This window comes from Zosterops lateralis (genome assembly GCF_965231275.1).
Source record: "Zosterops lateralis genome assembly, chromosome: 13".
Lineage (NCBI taxonomy): Eukaryota > Metazoa > Chordata > Aves > Passeriformes > Zosteropidae > Zosterops > Zosterops lateralis.
Window position 1 is genome coordinate 7,287,402 of NC_139773.1, and position 22,512 is coordinate 7,309,913.

The 22,512-nt window shown below is 35.3% G+C and overlaps 1 protein-coding gene across 4 annotated transcripts in view; it reads left to right on the plus strand.

The window, feature by feature from the left end:
- Nucleotides 1–22,035, plus strand: part of ZNF280D (zinc finger protein 280D) — a gene marked incomplete at its 5' end in the record, with an annotated part of 47,639 nt that extends 25,604 nt beyond the window's left edge. For 3 of the 4 annotated variants that reach the window (XM_083870792.1, XM_083870791.1, XM_083870793.1), the window contains 7 exons: nucleotides 220–354; nucleotides 1,896–2,140; nucleotides 3,261–3,401; nucleotides 5,067–5,129; nucleotides 5,670–5,788; nucleotides 5,967–6,003; nucleotides 19,512–22,035. In XM_083870792.1, coding sequence (XP_083726918.1) covers nucleotides 220–354; nucleotides 1,896–2,140; nucleotides 3,261–3,401; nucleotides 5,067–5,129; nucleotides 5,670–5,788; nucleotides 5,967–6,003; nucleotides 19,512–20,145 — 1,374 coding nt within the window. In that variant the 3' untranslated portion in view covers nucleotides 20,146–22,035. Of the gene's footprint in view, nucleotides 1–219; nucleotides 355–1,895; nucleotides 2,141–3,260; nucleotides 3,402–5,066; nucleotides 5,130–5,669; nucleotides 5,789–5,966; nucleotides 6,004–8,316; nucleotides 8,415–19,511 lie in introns of all 4 variants that reach the window. The other variant, XR_014591049.1, reaches the window with a different exon arrangement.
- Between the last annotated feature and the right edge of the window lie 477 nt (nucleotides 22,036–22,512).

Sequence of the window (22,512 nt, forward strand, 5' to 3'; positions counted from 1 at the left end):
AGTGTCTTGTAACTGGGAATCTGATTCCTCCTCCTCTTAGTAACCCTAATGCCTTGCATTTTCAAGTATCTAATTCCTACAGAGTATTTTGTCTTTGTATAGTATTAGGAGTTTGTTTAGTTGTTTTAGGAACTGCACGAGCATTGCTTGAGACAAGCTAGGGCCAGAGTTTTGTTGTGCCATCCATGCTTACTATAGATTGTCACTTGTCTTTAAAAGAAAAAGGGAATATACCGCTGTGCTAAATGCAGACTGCAGTTTTTAACATGCAAAGAAAAAATGGATCACAAGACTCAGCATCACCGAACATTTAGGAAACCCAAGCAATTAGAAGGCTTGCCTCCTGGGACAAAGGTGAGTGTTCATGCAGGAAAACTTGAGGGGACAAGGGAAAAAAAAGTCTTGGTAGAGAAAAGAGTAGAATAGAAAGGAGCGCTTTTCTCCTTTCTTTTCCTGAACAAAGTTTTGGGGGTGTGTTGTTTTGTACATGTTCTGTTATGGGTTTTTTTCCTCACCTTTAGAACTCTAAAAAATGCTCCTGTGTGAAGAACTACCAGGCACAATTTATGGTTTCTTCCTGCTGATGCGTGGTTTTGCTTTCTCTCCCATTGTTCCATGCACCTACATACATGCCAGTAGTCCAGCCAGAGCTGCTATTTTCTTGAGCTGATGGTTAACTTGTCCCTTCACATTTATGCTTTCTTGTGCTGGAAGCTGCTTCTGCATCACTTCCTGTGGAAGATTTTCAACTTACGGAAGGTGGTGGCAAAAAACTGTATAAAAATGCAAGACGTACTTCTCCATAAAATATAAATGCTTAAAGCTGGGTCCACCAGGTCTTCTTTAGGTTCAGTATTTGAAGCTATGTGAGGAAAATTTGGGTCCCCTCAGAACACTTATGCTGTCTTTAAGTCATTCTTCCATCTCTCAAGAAGGAACTACTTAGACTGGGATTTTTTTGTAGATTTTGGGACTTCTTCCAACAGTTTTTTAGTAGAGTGTTAAAACATATGTCCTTTCAGTTGCAAGGAAGAAGAAAAGTTAACATTTTGATCAGCTGTTCACAGTTCAATTGCTGTAGAGTCAGAAAGGGAAAATTACTTCAGCTGCTGTTGATTGTCTTGCTTGGCAGAAGGAATGTAAAGTACCAGTTCTTTAATCTGTGATGATAACATCCATTTCTTAAAGATTTCAGGGCCTTCGTGACATAATAAAAAGCTTAGATTATGCTAAAATTCATGTTAGTAGGCATTGACAGGATGCAAATGATAATACTGAGAAACCTGGAACCAGATTTAGAAGACGAGGTGCTTTGAAACTTATGAGTATGGGCAAGAAATACAATTAGGAGTCACGTTGTGAGTCAGAACCACATTTCGAGAGCATGACAAAGGAGTTCAAGAATACCAGATAACAGGTCAGAAACCAGAATTACTTTTTGGAGTTTTAAGATGAGAAAACATATCTGAAGGAAGTAGGCTGGCTCATTGTGAGGCAGCAAGATGCAGGACTTCTTTGTGAAATCCAGGCACTGATGGGATGGTTTGATATTCTTCTTCGTAGGGCTGATTGGCCTGACACTTCTGCTGCATTTTTTTCATTTAAGAAAGCAGGATCTTGCCAGTTACAGCTCTGGAAAGAAAACAGTATGTTTTATCATGGTGAACTATTTTGACCAAAACAAACTTTTTAAGTGTCCAGTTGGCTATTAGAGGTTAACTCTAGTCCAACAGTATTTTCAGTATTTTGTATTCTTCAAAGTAATCTTTAATCAGGAGTGTTTCTTATGCTATGATTTGTGCTGTAAAGTGGCTTAAATTTTATGACAAATAGAAGTGGGAACTTGCAGAGCTTAAATCTAAACCGATTTTTTTTTTTTTATTTCATACTTGCAGGTGACTATTCGAGCATCTTTGGGATCTCATCAGTCAGGACCATCAGCTACATCTTCTGTTAGTACAGGCAGTTCCACATTTCAGTTATCACCTAAAGCTAAAAATACAACCACTAAAAATAATAACAAATCTAATACAAGTAAGTCAAGAGGAAAATCAAAACAATCTACATCGAAGAAACAAAATGCATGGACGAACAGCAGAAAAAAAAAAGAACCTACAAATATAACATTTCATAATCTAAGGTAAAATTCTAGCATTAAAGTTGTCTTTAAGTATGCTTTGAACATAAATAACTGATCATTTAATGCAGTAACTTTAATGCTGTAATGCAGAAGATCTGGAACCTCAGCTTGCCAAGAAAGCAGATGCATAAACTTTCCACATACTGGAATTGTGGCTGTAATTCTGAATATTCATTCACCAGTTTTGGTGGTGGCAGACTGCTTTATGGTGAAAGAACAAGTGTTCTTGAAACTCCTCTGTGCCACTTCTAGAAATTTTCTCTGCATGGAGTCTTTTTTCCTTTTTTTTTTCTTTTTTTTTTTTTTCCCTCTTCCTGTCTTCCCATCCTTTTTTTTTTTTTTTTTTTTTAATTTTATTTGAACCTGTTAGTTAAAAGATTAAATCCTGTCTATCCTAGGAGATGCTGCATATTTGGGGGCTGATTAAAAAAATCAAGAAACTAAAAGCAAGCTTTTGGGTGAATGCTGTCCTTACCTTCAGAGTTTATTGGGGTTTGCTGTCCTTATATTTGTTTTATGGACCGTTTATTCCGCTGGAGTGTAATTTCATTGGATATGATGGGTTAGCATTTTTCTTTGTCAAAGGTGGAAGATGTCACCCCTCCAGTTTCTAACTCCCTCAGTGTGTAGCTCTGGGAATGATCCAAAAACAGTCAGCAAAACAGGGGAAGAGCAGGATTATATTCTTGCTTTGTACGTGGTTCAAAGCTTGTGGATAACATTGGGGTGACAGAAAAGCTAAAGGCTTTTTCTTTGTGTTGTGATGGATGGAAATGATTATTGGAAATACCTCTCAAGTGCATAGAGACAACAGCAACAGCTGAAGTTGGAGGTTCTCATCCACTGCATTATCTTTTGTTTCCAGGTGTGACCAGTAATGGATCCTTACATGAACTTTCACTTTTTTGTTAGGATTGTAATGAAATCACAGTTCAAGTAAAAGCAAAGTTTTCTTCATTTGTGCTCTAGGGTAACTTATAAGTATTTATCTGATGCATGTTTAACTTCCTCATTTTTTCTCTAGTATAGGCAAGCTTGCTACTTAAAGCAAAAAGTTTGTAATAGTTATCTCTTCTGCAAGTGTTGCTGTTAACTGATGACTTTTTCATGTTACTGTTAGGCATCGTATGGGAACTCAAAAATGCATTGAGTGTTTCTCGGAAATAAAAGATTTTGCAAGTCACTTTCCTGCTTACGTCCACTGTAGTTTATGCAGATACAACACCAGCTGTAGCAAAGCCTACGTGAATCACATGATGAAGTAAGAACTCTTCAAAGTTTTTACTGGCTTAGTAAATACTTCCTAAGTTTATGTAAGGTGTGAAGTGTTTGTTGGGTGAATTTTGAACTGGGTCCTCAGACTGGCAGGGAAATGTGTGCGCTTGGATTTTTTACTTTTTAACGAAGGCTTCAACTCCATGTTCTTGTTTTCCTTTAAAAATCCAGTGGTTCAGACAGTATTATGCCTTTGCTTCAGAGTTTCTGTGGCATCTTCCATAATCACTTCAGCCTGATTTGGCAAATAACAACCAATTATTGCATGTTCTCTGGGTTTCAGATTAAATGGCTCATCAGATTTTACAAGCGCTGAATGCGTACAGGCCGCAGCTATTGCTAGTGAAGTCTGTCCTCTGATTTAAAGGATGTCTCAAATAGCAAACCCTGGTGGATACTTTTCCTTACACTACTTCTGGTCATCCATAGAAATAACATCTCATTTTGTCACTGTTGTGTTTGTGGGGCAGTGCAGAGCATTAGGGATGACAGCTGTAAAAAATCCTGTTAAAAAACAAATGCATTTGTTTTCAGAGCCATAGAATTATACTTTGCAATAATTAGATACAGATCACGTAGCAGTGACAGTAAAACAAAATATTAAAAACCTACTTGTTAATCTGTGCCCCGAGGAAGCCAACTGTATTGTGGAAAATAGTCAGTGTGATTTTCTTTCTGAATTCACGTACATAGAAAATGTCTTGGCATTTGTGAATGCTAGAATTCTTGAATCTGTGACCTAAGTTTTTAGATATACTTTATGTATATTGACCTGTTCATACCAATTTCAATGCTCATGGAAGTCCTAGGCTGAAAAAGTTTACATGCTTTTATGTATGTAAGCTATTGTTTGCATGCTTAAAAAAAAAATAGAATAATTAGTGCTTAATTCCAACTTAGAAGAAAAAAATTACTCTGGAATGGGAAAGAGGGCTCAAAGGTAAATTGTTCCTATTGTGGTCTGGATGGCATCCATGGCATCCAGGTCAAATTCATCCATGCAGTAAAATCACCAATCTTTTGTCCCCTTGATGAATTAATCCATCTCCTGCCCCGATCCTTTGCAGCACCTCTCATCGCCTCTTAGGTGAGTGTAAGGAAAAAGTGATGGTGAGGAGGAAGACTGTTAGAGGGAGAGTGTGTGTGAAGGAGCAGCTCCCATACTCGGCTGCCTGCACCTTGTTCTATGGGAGAGAAGAGTGTTGGCACATACTTAACCTGCATAAGAGACAACTTACAGGTTATCTGAAAATTTCATTTTTTATTGAAAACCATCTCTTTATAAAGCACAAGTTCAGCCAAGTTTTAGCTCTTTTGTGGTGCACTTTATAGCTACAGCCATGGTTCTTCAAAAGCTGAACTGCTGATGAAAGCAATAAAAGTATATTCTTGCAGGACTGTGCCAGTAAAGTTAAGCTTTTTGCCTCCCAAACTCATTTAAAAGCAAGCCAATGTTTTAAACTAGAGCTGAGATTAACAAGTTTGTAAGCTTTAAGCAATTTAATATTTGAGAATAATGCAGGTCAGTAACTTGGGCTTCATTTTCATGTTTTGTCATAAGCAAATTGCAGTACCATAACTAGTGAAGGGGTTATGTGAAGTAATGGATTGAAGAAAACCAGTCTAAGTGATAATGTTTTCATATATTTAGTTTTCACAGTGCTCGTCCAAGTAAAAGATTTTGGATCTTTAAGAAGCATTCAGAAAAGCTACGGTAATTCAGCTTTTTTCAGTTACAGATCATTATGTTTTTACTTTCTGCTGTTGAACTGATAACTTGGTTGAGATAATAAGCTCTTGAATTTTCACAATTTAGAGCAGAGAAATAAAACCTTCAGCTTTTCCAATAGCAGTGTTCTGGTTAGTGACAAATACTTATTTGTCTACATTTATGAACCTTATTCTGAAGAGTTTTAAATTATTATTATTATTATTATATTGTTCATAAAGTGCAAAATGGGGAGGGGGTCAGGGAAAGAAAAAACAACCATCCAAACAGAGAAACTCATGCTCTACAGATAATTTTCTGTCTAAAGTCATGTCCTTTGTACTATATCCAGCATGGAGATGCCCTGCTCATTGATGGGAATTTCCTGGTACTAATTGCAGTAGAAAAAGTAAGATTATGTTTTTGTGAATCATCTCATCTGAAGTTGATTTTTTTTAATATAGTCTGTCCAGTTGCTGTGAGTTAAGAAAACAATTTCCATGACCATGTTGTAATTACACTTTCTTTTTGATTTTTATTTCCTAGAGGTGTGACTGTAGTGTGTCTTAACTGTGATTTCCTGGCTGATGTTTCTGGCTTGGATAACATGGCCGCGCATCTGAGTGAAAACCAGACTCATACTTGTCAAGTTATTGTAGAGCAAGGTGAGTGCATGTGGTGTCTTTTTTAAGCAGTATGTAAGTACTTACATGTGGATGTCTCTTGTGTTATCACAGTCCTGTTTTGAGTTGCATTATTTCTGCACTTGCATTTAACAGTGAGTGCTTCTGTATTTCCACAGTTAAAAATATTCCTTATTAAATCCTTTGTTTTTATTTTCAGTTTCCACAGATAATGCAACTGCCACACAAGTGTCTCAGTAAGTTTTATTTTACTGCTTAATTTTTTTTTCTATTAACTTGGTGATAGATGACCAAAATTTGCATTTTAAACTTGGGTTTCTTTTGAATTCCATAGAACTTGAAATGTATGGATGAACACAGGCCTTTACTGTACTGGTGCTTTTTCATCTTACCATGTCTGCAACTACAAGAATGAAGAGATAAAACAATTACCTATTGCAGCTAAAACAAAATCAGGCTGTTGTTCAGTTTGGAGAGACATAAATAATTGTTGCAATGTTGGAACTTCTCAACTCTGGCCTGTATATATCCAACAAGATTGTTACTTCTGCTTAATACTAGCTTTATCAAATTAGTGGTTTATGTTTTTATGTAATATGAATATGAATACGAAAAGGAATATCCCTTACTGAAGTAGGACAAATTCAGTCAATATTTTTAAAGAATTAGGAATTATTTTAAAATTATGTTCTTCATATGATAAAGGCATACTGTTCTGTATTAGCCTTTTTATTCTGACTTTTCAAAGAGGAATTAGTATGTATTAACCAGGGTTTGTTAAGGATTTGAAAAAGAACCCTGCAGTATTGTGGAAATTGTGTTTCAGATTGTGTTTGTTTGGGTTTTTTTAAATCTTAGAAGAATCAAACATGCCAAGCTCTCCCTGATTATCCTGGGACAGTTTCTGAGGCTTTACAGTGTCCTTTATGAGCCTGTTTATGCCTTAATTCAAGGTTTAGAGGTGTGTCAGTTAAATCAAACAATTGTGTTTTCTTCATACTATTTCAGAACTCAGAATCAAAAATGTCAATTAGCCTGCAAAGAAATATTTTAAAAGAGAAAAGAAAATGGTTTAACCCTGATAGAGTCCATCTAACCTTTAGCAAGATTGTAAAAGGAGTTTAGATGGTCTTATGCATGTGAGAACTCTTCCAACAGAGTGATAAGTTCTTAGGCCTCTGAACCTAAATCAGCTTTCACTGAGTTTTGGAGATATCCCAAATAGATTATTTAGTATTTATTAAGTATTTTGTTTCTTAGTTTCCATAAAGTGACTAGTAAGAGGGGATCCTATAGTAGTTTAGCTTTCAGTGAAACTCAAACAATGACAAAACAAAGTGTTGAGCTTGTGGAAATGTTAGCTTTTGTTTTTGGAGCTGACATTAGATGTTGGGAATGAATACTTGCTGAAGTGTATGGAAGGAAAGGGTATAGATGTGTTGAATGGTGGCTGAAGATGCACAGCTGATACACTCATACAGCTGTGGCAGGCTGTTGTCAGTACTGCAAAAGGATCCTGCTGTCTTAAATACGTTACAGAGACATATGGAAATATGTAACAATGTTGGCTTTATGGATATATATGTATTATTATATATGTATTACTTAGAAGCAGATGGGTGAGCACTGAAAAGATTTGAAGTCAAGTCAAGAGTATATGCAGGTTTGTTAGAGTAGGACAGATGCAGATAGCCGTTATTTTTGAGTTCTGATGCTGACATAAAATTAGTTATTGGTACCACATGAAGTGACACAGAATTCATGATGGTGCTTTTTGAAACTGTCAGGCTTGTAGACTTCATTAATTTTAATTTAAATCTTGTCCTGTTCCATATACTAGTTCTCTGATATCTTGGACAAGAATATATCATTGCTAAACTGAGGAGTATGAGTATACCTGTGTAGCAGATATTTTAATTCATAATTTACTGTACAGAGTACAAACAAAACTATTCATCTTTTTGTGGCCGATTCTTAGGGGTACTCTTTGGTTGCTTTGGAAGAAGAGGAACTTGCAGACAATATTCATAATTTCTGCTGTATAGTTTCTCAATGATCTCTGAATATTTCTTCCAATTCTTTGACCTATAATTCAATGACTTGTTTATGGGGCTCTTCAGAATCACTTCATCATTGGAACCAATGACTCAATTACAATCTTGAACACTTTTGGATCTTCTCTTGCATCTCTCACATGGGATCTTTTGATGTCTTTTATTATATATTTGATTGTCTGTATATATTTTAAAACTCATCTTTATTGCTAATGATCAGACATGTTCCATGAACTCTGTACTGTTACAGAGCTTGTCTTTGGACCAGAATCCTGCCATTAGTAATACAGATAACCTAGCTGGGGATGTTCCAGCAGAATTTGTTTTTTAAATTTTTACTCTACATAAATATCCTTGTTTATTTGATGATCCACCTTGTGCTGAGGAAGTAAAATTTAATAACTATGTGAGTACTCTTCTTATTGCTCAACTCTCTGCTTTGCACAACCATTAACATATTTTTAAATGAACTGACAGCAGACATTTTTGTTGCAGGGCAGTTGAAAGTGAGCAGGTATCCTATACTGCCTTGGCTCACTGATACATCATTGTGGACCAGAAAATTGAACCCAGTCCAGCTTGGGATTATTTTGGTATGTAAGCAAACAAGGATCTGACCAGACCTTTTCCTTTTTCTTCAGGCATTGAAGCTGTGGTATTCTCTTCTTGCATCTTTTAGACAGCAGGTCTGGTCTTTTCTCCCAATATTGTAGTCAAAGGCCCTTTTTGATAATGTTCTCTGCTTTGCAGCATTGATTGGCAGCTCTTTGGGGGCTGTACTCCATTGAAGAGAGGCTTACCAGAAGTTTCACATACATGATGCAGTTTCTTTGCTGCCCATGTGCAGCGTTTCTTCCCTGCTCTAGTCTATCAGTGTCATCCCAAGCTAGGGTAGTGAGTAAATGGTGATGTATATGGGCTGATGTCAAAGCCTGTTTTGTTCTGACCTTGATCTCGCCTTCTGAAACTAAAAGGCTTTGTCGTTCTTTTGGGTGTTCACTAAAGCATACAAGTCCTGATCTATTTAATATTCAAGTAAGTGATATTTTTTTTCCTGCCAGTGAGTTTATGGTATATAGTGGCAAAATATGCTTTGAATGTCTTCTGTTGCATGTAACTACATAAACTGAGTCTTTGCCAAAGGAATTTATTAGCTGATTGCTCTCTGGTAGCTAAGCTTCTTTTTGCTCCAAAATACTGTGAGAGGAGGAAAGCATGTAATGGAAATACATACATTTATTGAGCCTTGATTCTGAGGATGGAGCAGCTACAGTTTCAGTTCATTCACACCTTGTTCTTTTGGTATCATCTCTCATCTTCAAGGATGCTCTGGGGCATTTGCTGCTTTCAATTTTACTGCTTCTGATTAAATCTTCAGTTCTAGATTATTTGTGGCAAGTTTATCCATCAGGTTATGCAATGACCTTTGCTTTTGCCATGATGAGCATCTAATGTTCCTCCAAACTCAGCCTCCTGTTTACAGTGGATATGATTTGGTTGAATCTCTCATTTTCTAGCCTGCAAGCAACACAGTAGATAAAGCTTACCTCACTTAAGGGTCAGTCACTGATACAACTTCCTAGTTGTAAGAGTTCAGTTTTGGTGAGTGCAAGCTGTTCTTGATTTGCAGCACTTTCTTTTTCTGAATAATCAAATTCTTTGAACTAAATTCATTTTGACCAGTTTTTTTTGTCCTCTTGACTTTTAGTACTCAGTCACAGGTCTGGAGATAGTGAGGTTCTGCAGCTGCTGTAGTATTGCTAATAATGGCAAGGATCCTGTCATCCATTGTCTCTTGTGCGTATTTTGTGTTTGAGCATCTGCACACTTACTCAATACTCTAAAGTCTTGCTCTTTTTGCCACCTTTATTCCTTCTGACAGAAGCTGTGTTCCATCTTGAATGCTGCTGTTCAGCTTCAAACGTCACTTACCTACTACGGGTTTTTCTTGCAGGATTTAATTCTGTTTTGACACAGCAGCATTCAGAAAAACATAGTGGGTTTGTGTTTTCATTGTGAACATGCTGTTCATTTCAGAGGAAGTTGAATTCGTATTTCATTTTCATTCAGGTTTTCTACAACAAGAAGAATGGAATGTGATTGCAGGTTTTTGTGGCTTTCAGAAACGTTCTCTAAGAGTTTCCCAGAAGTGACATTAGATAGCCACTTGGATTTGAAGTTATGAATTCTGCATCTTTTGAATCTTACTTGGAATATTATCCTTTGGTTCTTTTGCAGCTTTGCTACAGTAATTTAAGTTTTGAACTTGCATTTTAAACACTTACAGGGTACTTATGGATGTGAGAGATTTGTGGAAATTGTTCATGTAGAATCAATTGGCCTTGTGACATCCTGTTTCCATTTGTGTGAAGATCTTGGAAAAGTTACTCATGTGGAAAACTCATAAAAACACTTCTAAGTCATTCAAATACACTTATCTGACTTAATATTAAATCTCTCTTATGGTCCCAACCATTTACATGAATAATTCAACATTTTGGACCATATCTGCAAGGACAGAGCATGCATAAGCGTGATATAACCAGTTTAGCTTATGGTCAAAGAATTAAGATTTCATTTGTATGTACCTTAACCTATCTCTTTTATTATTTTAAGACATTGAATGTTACTGCTTGACTAGTCAGTTATGTCCTACCTTTGTTTAGAAAGTTGTACATACAAAGTAAATGTTTGTTTCTGTTATTCTGTTAAAAGTAACTGCATAGCATTTAAAGTTACATCTGTCAAAATAAGGAATTTCTGTTAGAAGGTGGGATTCATTTTTTAAAAAAGCAAACACCTAAAAATCCCAAACCCAATGACCTTTCCATTCTTTGGGGTGTAAATATTATATTTTTTAATGCTGGGTATGATTCAGTTGAGTATCTGGAAGATACCTTGAGCCACTTAAAGTTGATTTCTAGAAATTCTTGAAGCTACAGTCATGGCAGAAAAGGTTACTTTTGGTTAGGTGTGTGGACAAAAAAACATGTTTGGCAAAAGATTCCAGCTGAGTTTGTTCTGCTTACCCAGTGAGCCTTTGGTTGTAAGAAAACATGAGATTACTGGAAAGATGGTGGCTCATGATTTGAGCTCTGTATGTGTGCAAATATATACAATTTTATTGTGTGAGAGCAGGGCAAGCAATGAGACTGAATTTCAGAAATGAGAATACTCCTGTTTGTGCTTTAAATGCATTTTAGAGTCTAGCTTTTGTTACTGACTCCAGATCTCTTCCGTTAGTCCTAGGTATCTCTTCATCTATCAAATAAATTTTCAGATCAAACTGAATGTAGACTTTAAGGTATCAAAAATAATGTTCTTTCTTGACTTTTACTCTGAGTCTCTTTGGTTTTATGGCTGATCCATTCTGTTGACTGTCTCAAGGTGAAATTTTGTGCTTAGCTGCACCTTTTTTTATGGGGAGTTTTTAAAAAAGGATTGACAGTTAAAGGGCATTTTTTCATTGTTCTGTACTAGAAGTTCATGTAGAGTGAAGAGTCTTTGGAGAGTTCTAGAAAGCTTTCAGAATTGCTCAAAACTGTTGGACCAACAGGCTGTACTTACTGGAGGTAGTCACAATTTTTCTTTTATTTTCATAATGTTCTTTCCAGAAGCACTATGATTTCTCAGATTGCCTTTGTTGGTGTTTGAGACCTATGGGATTTAAGATATCTTGTATCATAAAATGTTGGGAACATCACAAGGTGATGATTTTCTATGGTTTAGTGTCTATTCATGTAACTTCTGCCAATTACAAATTAGAAGGAGCCGCTTTCTAAAACTATTCCTAAACAAAATTGACGTTGAGAGTATACATCATAAATGCAAGGTAAACCATAATAACAAGGATGTGGTTACCACAAAATGTTACAAACTGCTCATTTCTGAACCAACATAAATGAGCCAGTTGGAATCTACTCTATAAACTATAAAACATGAATATACAAATCTCTCCAATTTGATCATGTAAAATAACATTTATAATGGATTTAAAATAATCTATAGATATTGGACCGAATTCACACACGTTTAATTTATTGAGACAAGAAGAACAGTATGTTTTGTCCTTGGATATGCAATATCTGATCTATTTGTGTCTAAGTTAGTGAGCCTAACAGGGGTGACTGTTTTATGACAATGGCTATTTCCAACATATTTGTTTTAAGTTCTTGCATAGAAATCATTAAAGCAGTAAAGCTAAAAATTTGATGTTGCATCATCTTATACTGATGTGGCTACTCATGATTAAATACTTCAGAGTATTTAAAGTCCTGGCCCAAAAATGTTCTCATCTGATTTATCCTTATTATTTCTCTGTTAATTAGAAGAGTATTTTTACGGTGCTACTGAAACAAATCCTTTTTTGTAGATATTTTTGCTATCTATTGTTGCAGATTAAGATGTAATAAACAATAATATGTGGTTGTTCATGCTGCAGTTTAAGGTGCTGGTTAGCTGCAGAAACATTAATGTTAGAAAGTATTCATGGTGTGCTAAAAAACTATGTGCTTAAATTCTTTAAAAGATTTGGATTTAGAGTGGGTTTTTTTGGATTTAGGAAAATACGTGTGGTTAATCAGTCTAATATTAGTATACAGTTTTTATGAAATTTAAGTGGGAAAGCTGTTTTTTATGTCAAGTATTTTGTCCCCTGTAGACAACCATTAAGAGTTGCTGAGGTTGTGAATAATTTAATTTATGATTAATAACATTATCTAAATATAATAGAGGCAACACCATACTTCAGCAGATTAAATTTGCCTTTAATGCAGCATCAACAAAGAAGATATAGGCATAAGCAATTTTGAGGGGGTTTGGTTTTTCTTTTTTTTTGTGAGAAACCTTTGAAAGGTTAGATTTTGTTAAACTGATGACTTAACAAGTTTGTAGGAGATGCTTCTTGCTATCTCTGCGATAACATTTTCGTATAGAAACACAGAAAATCAATTTTGGTGATGTTGTGATAAGCTGTTTAATTAATGTGGTTTTCAAAGTCAATAAATTTAAATAATTTATATCTCATCTAATGTATGGACTGTGCCTGTAAAGGTATTTTCCAGGAAGCATCCTCTCCAGATAGTAGTTGGAGGTCAGCTGCAATGTTTTACAGTTGTCCTAAAGGAAACTACAGCTCTGTTCTGGGTGTTTGGGTTATGGTAGACAAATGAAAGAAAACTGAGCTTATATTGTGGAATGTTTTTGACAGGTAGCTTTATGCACTTTTAATTTAGCATTTCAGATGTTAAAATGCTTCAGTGATGGTTTAAAAGGCGTTTCTGGTGAGGAGATCATTCCTCAAGTAGAATTTTAATAAAAGTAATGCTCACTATCTTAAGACTGTGGGGTCCTGGTTTTCCTGAAGCAAGATAACTGGAAGAGGTTACATGAAACAAGTTTATCTTCTAATTTCTGTACACCCAATGAAACACTTCAGAATTCTCAGAATTTCAAAAAAGAAGGATATTTAAGCTCAGCGTAAGTATCAACTTTAAAAGTTGGTTTCAGATTAGCAAGTCACTTTCTAAAGTGTCTTCATCCTTATCTCTATTTCAGCTATACAGTATTTTCAAACATGGTCTTATTTAGTTATCCACACTGAAATCTCCATTAGAAACAAAGAAGCTAAAGTGTGGATAATGTCTTGTCTTTTCTTCCCGCAGTCTAAGATTATCTCTGAACTCTGTATCTAGTGTGAAGATCCAAGACAATTCTTTTTTAATTATACATAGATTACTGATCATGGTGTTCAGAGGATCTGCACAGTGTAAGAATCCAGCTTTCTGTGTCTTGCTGCAGAGAGCTGGGCTGTGTCAGAGGCACACCTTTGGTGGGGCTGCCACACCACAGGTGTGCAGTTTGTAGTTTCTGCTCAGTCCCTTTGGCTGAATTGAATGCCAGCCTCTGGTGGAGGAATGATTTGCTTTCCTTATGTATCTTCCTATTCTGGGAACCTGGAAACTGGTAATTGTGAGATCTGGATTAATATTGACTCTGAATTGTGATTTTTGGAGGCCTATCAGGATCTAAGTGATCTCACAGTACATATTCTTAATGTTTTTTTTTCAGAAATAGCATCTTTGGATTCTGATTTTACAGATTTTTTTAAAGAAGTTGTCTTTTTGTTGCCCTTCAGAAAGGGCAGTCTTGTTACAGAAATCCCAGATGGTAAGAGAGTGAGAGAAGTCCTCAGACCTAGGAAAGATTTGTCTTGTAACACTGCTTGCCAGCTTTCCAAAATACAAAGGGTTTGGTGAGTTTCTTTAACATAAGCAATGGTTTTGTAGAAATAAGACCATTCATTTGCATTCAGAAGTTTTAGGAAAGATTCTCTTACACATTCACACCTTTTCCATAGATTCCATTACCACTTCAGGTGTGTTTTCTTTTAGTTTTTCTTTTTTATCCCATATTGTTTTATGCCATGGCATTATAGAAGATGTCAAATTTGCTGTTTTTCTCTACAGAATTGTGTTCCATAATGCTGACTTCCATTTAAAAAGTAAAACAAAAAATGCAACATTCTCTGTCTAAACCCAAATAAAAACATATCAAAACCCAAACCCCCCACTGTAGCTCTTACATTTGGAAAAGACAGAGAAGACAGAACAGCGAAAGCTACTTTGGTGTTAACTGACTGAGCTTATGGAGCACCTGAACCAAGACCTTTCAGGACAGTGGGCTGTTGTGTGGGCTATGTGGAACCTCTGGTTGTTTTTTCCAATGTGCCATGGAATGCTGTTACTTTGCTGCAGACAGATGCTTGACATTTTGGCTGTTTATTGAAATACGCAGCAGGACAGACCCTTGGGGTGCCGAAGAACCAAAAATACGAATGGATGAATCAGGTAGTTTAAGAACGTAGCATTTAAAATTCCAAGAGATAAGTCAAGAAATCTTTCTCTCCTGGCTGTTCTCAGAGGCAAACAGGTCAGCCAGGGCAGAGGAGAGGAGAAGGTAGAGTGCAATATTTCTGAGTTGGAGATAATTTCTTAGCATGGCTCATGTGTCTTTGGGTTTTGTATGACAGAAATAGAACAAAGTACAACAGCCATATTGCGAAGAGTATTTTAAAATATAGGAAAAAGCTTAACTTTGCCATATAATTTTCAAATATTTGCAGTGTAATTTGCCCTCATTGAAACAAAATATATCAGTTCTGTGGGGGAAAAATTACTATGCCAAAAGTATATAGCATTGTTGATGTAGTTATAAATACGTACGAGGTGATACAAATAATAATCGTAAGTGTCCATCTTTAATTACAGTGACCTCTCCTATTTTTGAACCACAATTAATTTACAGTTGTATTGAGACAGAAGAAAAAGTCTAAGTAGTTAATTTTGTCACTTAGGCACTTAGTGTTTCCTAAATAAGAATGATATGTAAGGTAGCCTGTAGTGTCTAAGATGCTTCTAGAAGACTGGTTAGCTGTTTCTACATGGCAGTTTTCATTCACATGCTTTTCTACTGTTCTAAAAATGGAAGGAAAACTGAATTTGTTCATATTGTTCAGACTTAAAAAGTTTATTTCATTGGATAAGTTTTAATAAAGACTCAAAAGTTCCTTGTGTGACAAGCATTCTCTTGAGTCTTCAATATGTTTACATGTAATGTAATAGCATTTGTAGGGCTCAAGCACTGTGTAATGCATAAAAAATTTATTAGTTTCACCTTGCTTTTCCTTCCCCTTTTTTGCCTTTTTGTGCTAGCAAAACACAAGTTTAGTTCAATTGTTTTTTCTGTCCAAATATAAAACTGACAAAATTTAGTTTTCATGCTGTTCACTAAGGCATAATTGAGATTATGTGTTTATGGACAAGGCTACAATAGTTGCTTTCTAGTTTTCTTTGTTTCTGTGGGTTTTGGTGATTTTTTAAATTATTTCTTTTTAAATTTGGAAGACTGTTTGGAAACATCTTTACTGAGATCTTTGTTCAGTCTCTGCTGCATAACAGATTCATGGGAATATCAGTGTGAAAATATTTCTACAGCTTTATATTCTCATCAGCTGCTCATGAATGTAAAATAAGAGAAATATCATTAATTATTACAGAAAATTTCAAGACCTAGTTTATCTGAAGGAAAAACAGAAACATCAGCTTTTGAAAGGTAAATACAATGATCAGCTGCATCTTGAAGTCAGGTACATAAAATAACACGTGCTGTGTTATTTATCAGATAACTGGGCAAAAAATGTTTGATTAGTATTTACATAACTTTTCCTATTATAGGAAATTTTCAATGGAGTTGTAAGTTATTTTCTCAATAAGACATGGAGAATTTAGGTTCCAAGTGTCAAAACACATTGTTAGTAACGCTTAAATGGCAAATTAGTCAGAATTTAGAGGATTTTTAAAAAATGTCCTGGATGGTTAAAAGAAACTTTTATTGTCTTGTATGTGAGTTGACAGTATTACTGGGACAATTGGGAAGCAATTTTAAAATACAGTTTAAAATGTTAATTCTTGTCTATTTCTTTAGGTCTTTAAAAACCTGTGCTGTTTATGGAAAGCATACTCAACCAAATTCTTAGCAGAGCAAGTTCGTGAAATTGTTGGGTAACTAATGATTACAGCTCTACACTTAAATTATGTCAGTCAGGGAATAGAACTGAACTCTGTCTTGCTGTAGAATTTTTCCCTGAGTTGTTTTTAAAATGCAAATATGAAATAACCAATATAAAATAATAAAATACTCTAAATAATGCAGCAAAAAAGCTTCAGCTAGCAGGATTTTTAAACATCTAGTGATAAGAGCCTAGCTTTCCTTTGTCTCACTTGGCACAAAAATCTTGCATTTTCTGTACAACAAGAAAAATGAAAACTAAATTGCTTTAATTTTTAAGCTTCTGTATCCTGAGGTGGGAGTGTTTGTGCTTGTTAGACTCATCACTCATATTCAGAGCTGTGGCTTGTGCTGCTCCCTTGAAGTGGTTTATTGTAAGCCCTGATTTCAGACAGACTCTATGGCAGCCAGGTCACTCATATATCCCATACTTGGTGGTCAGGTCATGAACCTGGACTCATTGCTTTCATTAAACAGAGGTCAGATTTTGCATTCCAGGTGTTCACTGACATCCTCTTTTCTGCATAATAAGCTGTTTATATTCTTGCATTCTCCTGTGGTTTTGATGTCTGAATTTTTAACCAGTAACCAGTCCTGCTTGCACATAAGAGGACTTTTAGTTGCTAATACTGGATAGAAGGCTTTTCTTTTTCTGCTACTGACATACTAACAGAATGAATTCTTGAAATATTATATGATTTTTCTTTTAGTGTGGTATTTTAGATTATCACATTTGCTAGGGTCTTCTGGTTCATCTGCAGTTGATTGCAGAGGCAAACTATTTCTTTGGGGAACTATTGTATCTAAAGGAACTTCTTGTTGTGCTTAGCAATCTGAAAGATCACTGTTGTTTTGGATAATTGTTTTTATGATGTGATTGTTGCACAACAATATGTGTATATATATATTTCTTCCCCTGTTACTTGTTCCTCCCTCTCTGTGTTTTGCCAAAAATGAGTGAGAAAAAGGGGCTGGGTGGATAAAGCTGAGATTTTGGTAACTAGAAGGTGAAAAATATTGTGATCAATTAGTTTTACATGTTAAGGGCATATTTGTCCTTTGAGGAGTTTCTTGATGTGTGAATCTTGTCTCTGTGTATACATATGTATGTAATCCATTGGGGTTTTTCAGTGTGGAAACACTGCTCTTTGTGGGATAATTAGTTATTAGTCATCCCTTTATTTAAAACCTATTTTATTTTGGTTTTTGCATATCTGTGTTCAAAACTTCCCACATAAAGCACAATACTGTGCCTGTTAGCTCTGCAAATACATCTTGCCCTCAAGCTGCTTGTTGAGAAATAGTAGCTAAAGTCATGTGTGTATGCACTGTTTCATGAAGAGGTGACTAAATTTTCATATGGAAACAATTGTAAATACTGAACTAATGTTTCTATGGCTCTATATAACTGAAGTGTTTCTCTGGAATAGATGGTGAAATCAGGAACAATTAAAACAAACAAGTTATGTCAGCTGCAGCTGATGGGTACTTCTGAGTGTTGGCTTTTGTATTGGAACTTAGTCTTGAATTTTCCCTCCACTATTATCTTTTTTTCCCTTTTATTTCTAGATATTTGAGAGAGAAGAACTTGGATAGATAAATTGTGTATTCGAGAATGTCAAATCTACTCTTTAGCTACTCCACTAAATTAGAAAAAACCCCCAAAACCTAACATTTCTGTTTGACAAAGTAGCAAGTACAGATTGTAATTTGGTAAAGAGGATGGCCTATCTCTTGGGTTCATTCTTTATAATAAATGAAAAGTCAATGTAACAGGATGAAAAGATTCCTGTGACTACCCCAGTGACCACCAAAATTTCACCACTGAAGGATATCCCAACAGTTTCTTATTCCTGCTCAAATTAATCCTCTGACCTAGAGTAGCAGTAGGAAATTGAATATTCTTAGATCTATTTATTTAAATAAAAGTAAAACTTGAAAACAAATTTCTGAATGCTTGTAGCTCCTTTTCCAGAATAACCGTTTTCTGTAGAACTCAACATATAAGCAAATCACTGAATTGTTTTAAATTCCTTTAAACTAAATTTAAAGGATGAGTAGAACATATGTAGGTTTTCAGTTTGAAAATACATGAAGAAAAACATAGTAGCAAGGAATTGGTTCTTCATTTTAAGAGTTCTGAACTGCATGTTGGTTACAGAATTTGAGTGTCTTTAGCAAAAAAATTGTTTCAAACCACTTTTTAAAACCATTTGAAGAATTAAAGTAAAAATGCTTTTTAATTAATGAGATTTTGGTGATATTGTGTTTCTCACAGCTCTTTTTTTGCATGTTACTGTTCAGATTGTTACTTTCAATCTAAATTTTAAAAGTTCATTTGGGAGAATTTGCTCCTAATTTCACTTCCTATATAGAATTTATATCAGAAATCAGACAAATTATTCTTCTTCCAGCTTTTCATTTCCTCTCCCCCACACTTGTTTGTCAGTCACTGTCATCATTTTAGGTATTTCAATCTGCTTATCATTCTGAAAAACTTTGGATTGATTAAAAATTGTATTAAAGTTTTACCAGATATAATCTTTACAGGGAAAATTGAACTTCCCTATTTCTGTATTTCCTCTTTATAAACACACAGTTTTACTCTGAAAGATGACTGAAAATGCTGCTTCACAGATTCACTTTTTCAGTGAATCCAGATTGTGATTGCTCAAATAAATTTTGGATTTGTTAATTTAGATTTCCAGCTGTTAGCTTTAGGCCCATGAGTAGTGCAGAGTCATTTGGTGGTTTAAAGGTATAAAGCAATTTTATCTGCACCTGTGTCAAAGAGGCTGTGCAGGTAGGGGAATTACAGGTGCTTTTTGGGAAATTCCATGTGTCACACAAAAGCAGCCTTCCTTTCTGGAGCTGAAGTACAAGAACTAGAATATTCATCGACTGCTAAATACAAAGCTGAGTTTGTAAATAGATAAGAAAAATGCAACTGTTAATCAAATTCTGCCTTTCTTGCTGTGAAGCCTCATGACAAATCCCAAAGAGGAAATCCATAATGTCCCTCTGAGTGTCACTTTGAAAAGTATAGCCAGACATTGCTTTAATTTCTAACAGAATTATAAAAATCATATCTAAAAATAAAACTTGTTTCCTTTTTTTTTCAGCAAACAAGAGCATGACTCTTCAGAAGAAACAAAAGAATGCAGTAGAAATCAAACTAAAAAAGTTGCATCTGTTGAAAAGAGTGAAAGCTCATCACTGTCAAATACAGAAAATGTTCCTAGTTTGGAATTCCCTGGCAACAGCTCAAAGAACTCTTTGCATGCGAAAAGAGCATCCTGTGATTCAGCTCATAACAAACAGTCGGTAGATGAGAAACAAAAATGTGTTGAGGATGAAAGCGAGATGAGAAGGTGCCAAAGTTCCGATGGCGTTGTCCTGACCGAGCAGACCAAGGTGCGCGCCTTGGATGAGACTGCGCTGGCAGCAAAGAACGTCAGGGACTTAAAGCTGACCTTGGGGGAAGATGTCAGCTTTGAGCAGTTCCTGAGAAAGAGGGATGAACCTGAATCTGTTAGTTCAGACATCAGTGAACAAGGCAGTATTCATCTGGAGCCTTTAACTCCATCGGAAGTATTAGAACATGAAGCTACTGAAATTCTCCAAAAAGGTAACGTTGCACCTTCGTCAAAGAGAGCAGGACAGCTCGCTGAACAAACAGATGAGACTTCTAGAGAAAGCAATCCCAGCAGAATGGAAAAGACTGCAAACAAGACAGATGACAATGAAGCAAGCTGAAACTGTTTTAATTTTATTGTTTGTTTTAAACTATGGTAAGAATACCATGGACCATTCCTGATGAGTGTGCTCATGGATGCTAAAAACTAAAAATTTTAAAAGGGAGGAAAAGAGAAAGAGACACCAAAGGGAAGTTTGCATATGAAAGTAGCATGTATGTGTATGTATGACTGAATTCATTAAGCTTCAAAAAGGTAACATGTTAAAATATATCTTCCTGTCTCTTGGATGTGATATATTATTAGATTGATACTTGAAAAGAGGTATAAATTCTAATTTTTTTATAGTTAACTAGCCTAGGATAAGGTGATTTGTTCGCCCAGAAAGTATTTTTCTAAATTCTTTAGTGTGAATATCTTTGAACTGGGGATTGAGTATGAATTCACTTCTGATGCTGATATGGAGCACACTTGTGATGAAGGTTTTTGGTCTGCTGATAGTTTAGGTAAATACAAACCTCGGGACTTGGTGTCACATTCCTGTCTGTAAAAGCACGTAAACAGAAGTATATAAATTTGTGCACCTCTGTACAGGTGTAATCCTGCCAGGCTGTAAACTTACCTTAATAAACTTTCAGTGAAAGTGAAATTATTACAATAAAAATATATATTTGTGGAGTTTTCACTGTGCAGGCTGTGCAGAAATACCGAACATTAGATAGAACATAATGCTGAAAGTACTGTAGCTGTTAGGCTTTTACCATTGGATAATTATTCTTAGCTGTAGACCCATAGGAATGGTCTGTAAGTCACACCAAAGTATGGATTGATGTAAAAATGATTTTAAACAAAAACAAGGAGAACTCCAAACTGGAAACACCACCTGGCATGCATTCTGCCATTTTGCAGCTGCTACTGGCTAACTTAAAAATAGGACACAAGGGCATATAAAGTAGAATTGTATAGTTCAATTTCAGGACATTTTGTAGTCTAAGTTATGTACAGAAAGAAGGCTGCTGGTTTTGGTTTGGTTTTTTTGTTTTGGGGGTTATTTTTGTCTTCTAGCTAGATAGATTTAGGAATGCATATGATTAACAGTAGCTTGCTCTTTTTATTTCATTGCTCCATTTGAAACATTCAGAATGTGCTTTTGAGTTACAGTTTTGTTTTTAATGAATGTTAAATGTTTTGAACAGCTGTAAAAGCACTACTGTAAATTATTACTTTTTGAGTAAATATTTGCAACAAAAGTTTGTCTTTGTGTATAATTTTATGCAGAGCTTGAACTTTGGACATAGCCTTCTCCCATTTTTAAAAAGATTTAGTGACCGTTCCCAAAAAATAAGTAACTCCAGTTTTGTGAATTTGAGACCTATGTTTCATTGGGGTCTTTTGTTAGTTTTTTTTTTTTGTTTGTTTGTTTTATTTTAGAATTAAATGAGCAAGTGCCTATGCATAAACATTTCTTTGTACCTGTGTATTGTGATATGATGTGCTAACCTTTCCAGACTATACAGATATTTTTCTGGCCCATCAGCCTGCAACTGAAATTTCCTCTGTCCTCTTGGACACCAAGTTCACCAAGCTCAGCTGCTAAGTGAGTCTGACAGTATTAAAACTAGAGACCATCCAGCTTACTGTTGGAACCTCTAAATAAACCAGATCTCAACAGCCTCAAAAGTTCCTTCAAGCTCTAAAGACATGTATGGTTTAAAGTTTGGACTGCATCTTCATTGTCATCCATGCACATGTAGAAGACTTTTAAAATGTACTCACAGCTCTTTGAGATCTGCCACTTGGAAGAATTTCAAATACCACAACACGTGAAAAAGCTGAGAAGAATAATTTGCATTATTCTTTTGCTCTTTAAAGATTTTAGTGAAATCATTAAATAGTGGTTTGGTTAATCAGTCTGATGTCTTCATGCTTTTACACATTCTCATTGCAATGCTTTATTATATGGAGTTTAAAGTAGTTAATCAACTACAAAACTGGATGTGGATGTTACCAAGGGAGTTCCTGAATGCATCTGTGTTGAAACCCAGGGAAATCTGTAGTATTTTGAATCTGGTTGGTGACCTTCCATACAAATTTTATATTTTGAATAATGCTCTCATATGTGATGTTAGAAAAGATTAAGTTCAACTGGAACCAGTTGCAGTACTTGAATTTTCTTTATATATGTATTTTATTATGCAATTAAATCTTTATAACATTTACTATTTTAGTAAGAATTTGGAAGGATTTGGCCACATAATGTTGAGAAAAGGTGGCAAATAGAATTCAAACCCCGGTAGATTTGGCAGAATTATATCCATATCATCTCAGCTGCTTATGTAAAGGGTCATTTGTTTCAAATCATGTTGGCAAGGCTTATGCAATGAGTAATGTTGGATACAAACCACTGAAATATCTTCTGGTCCTTCTG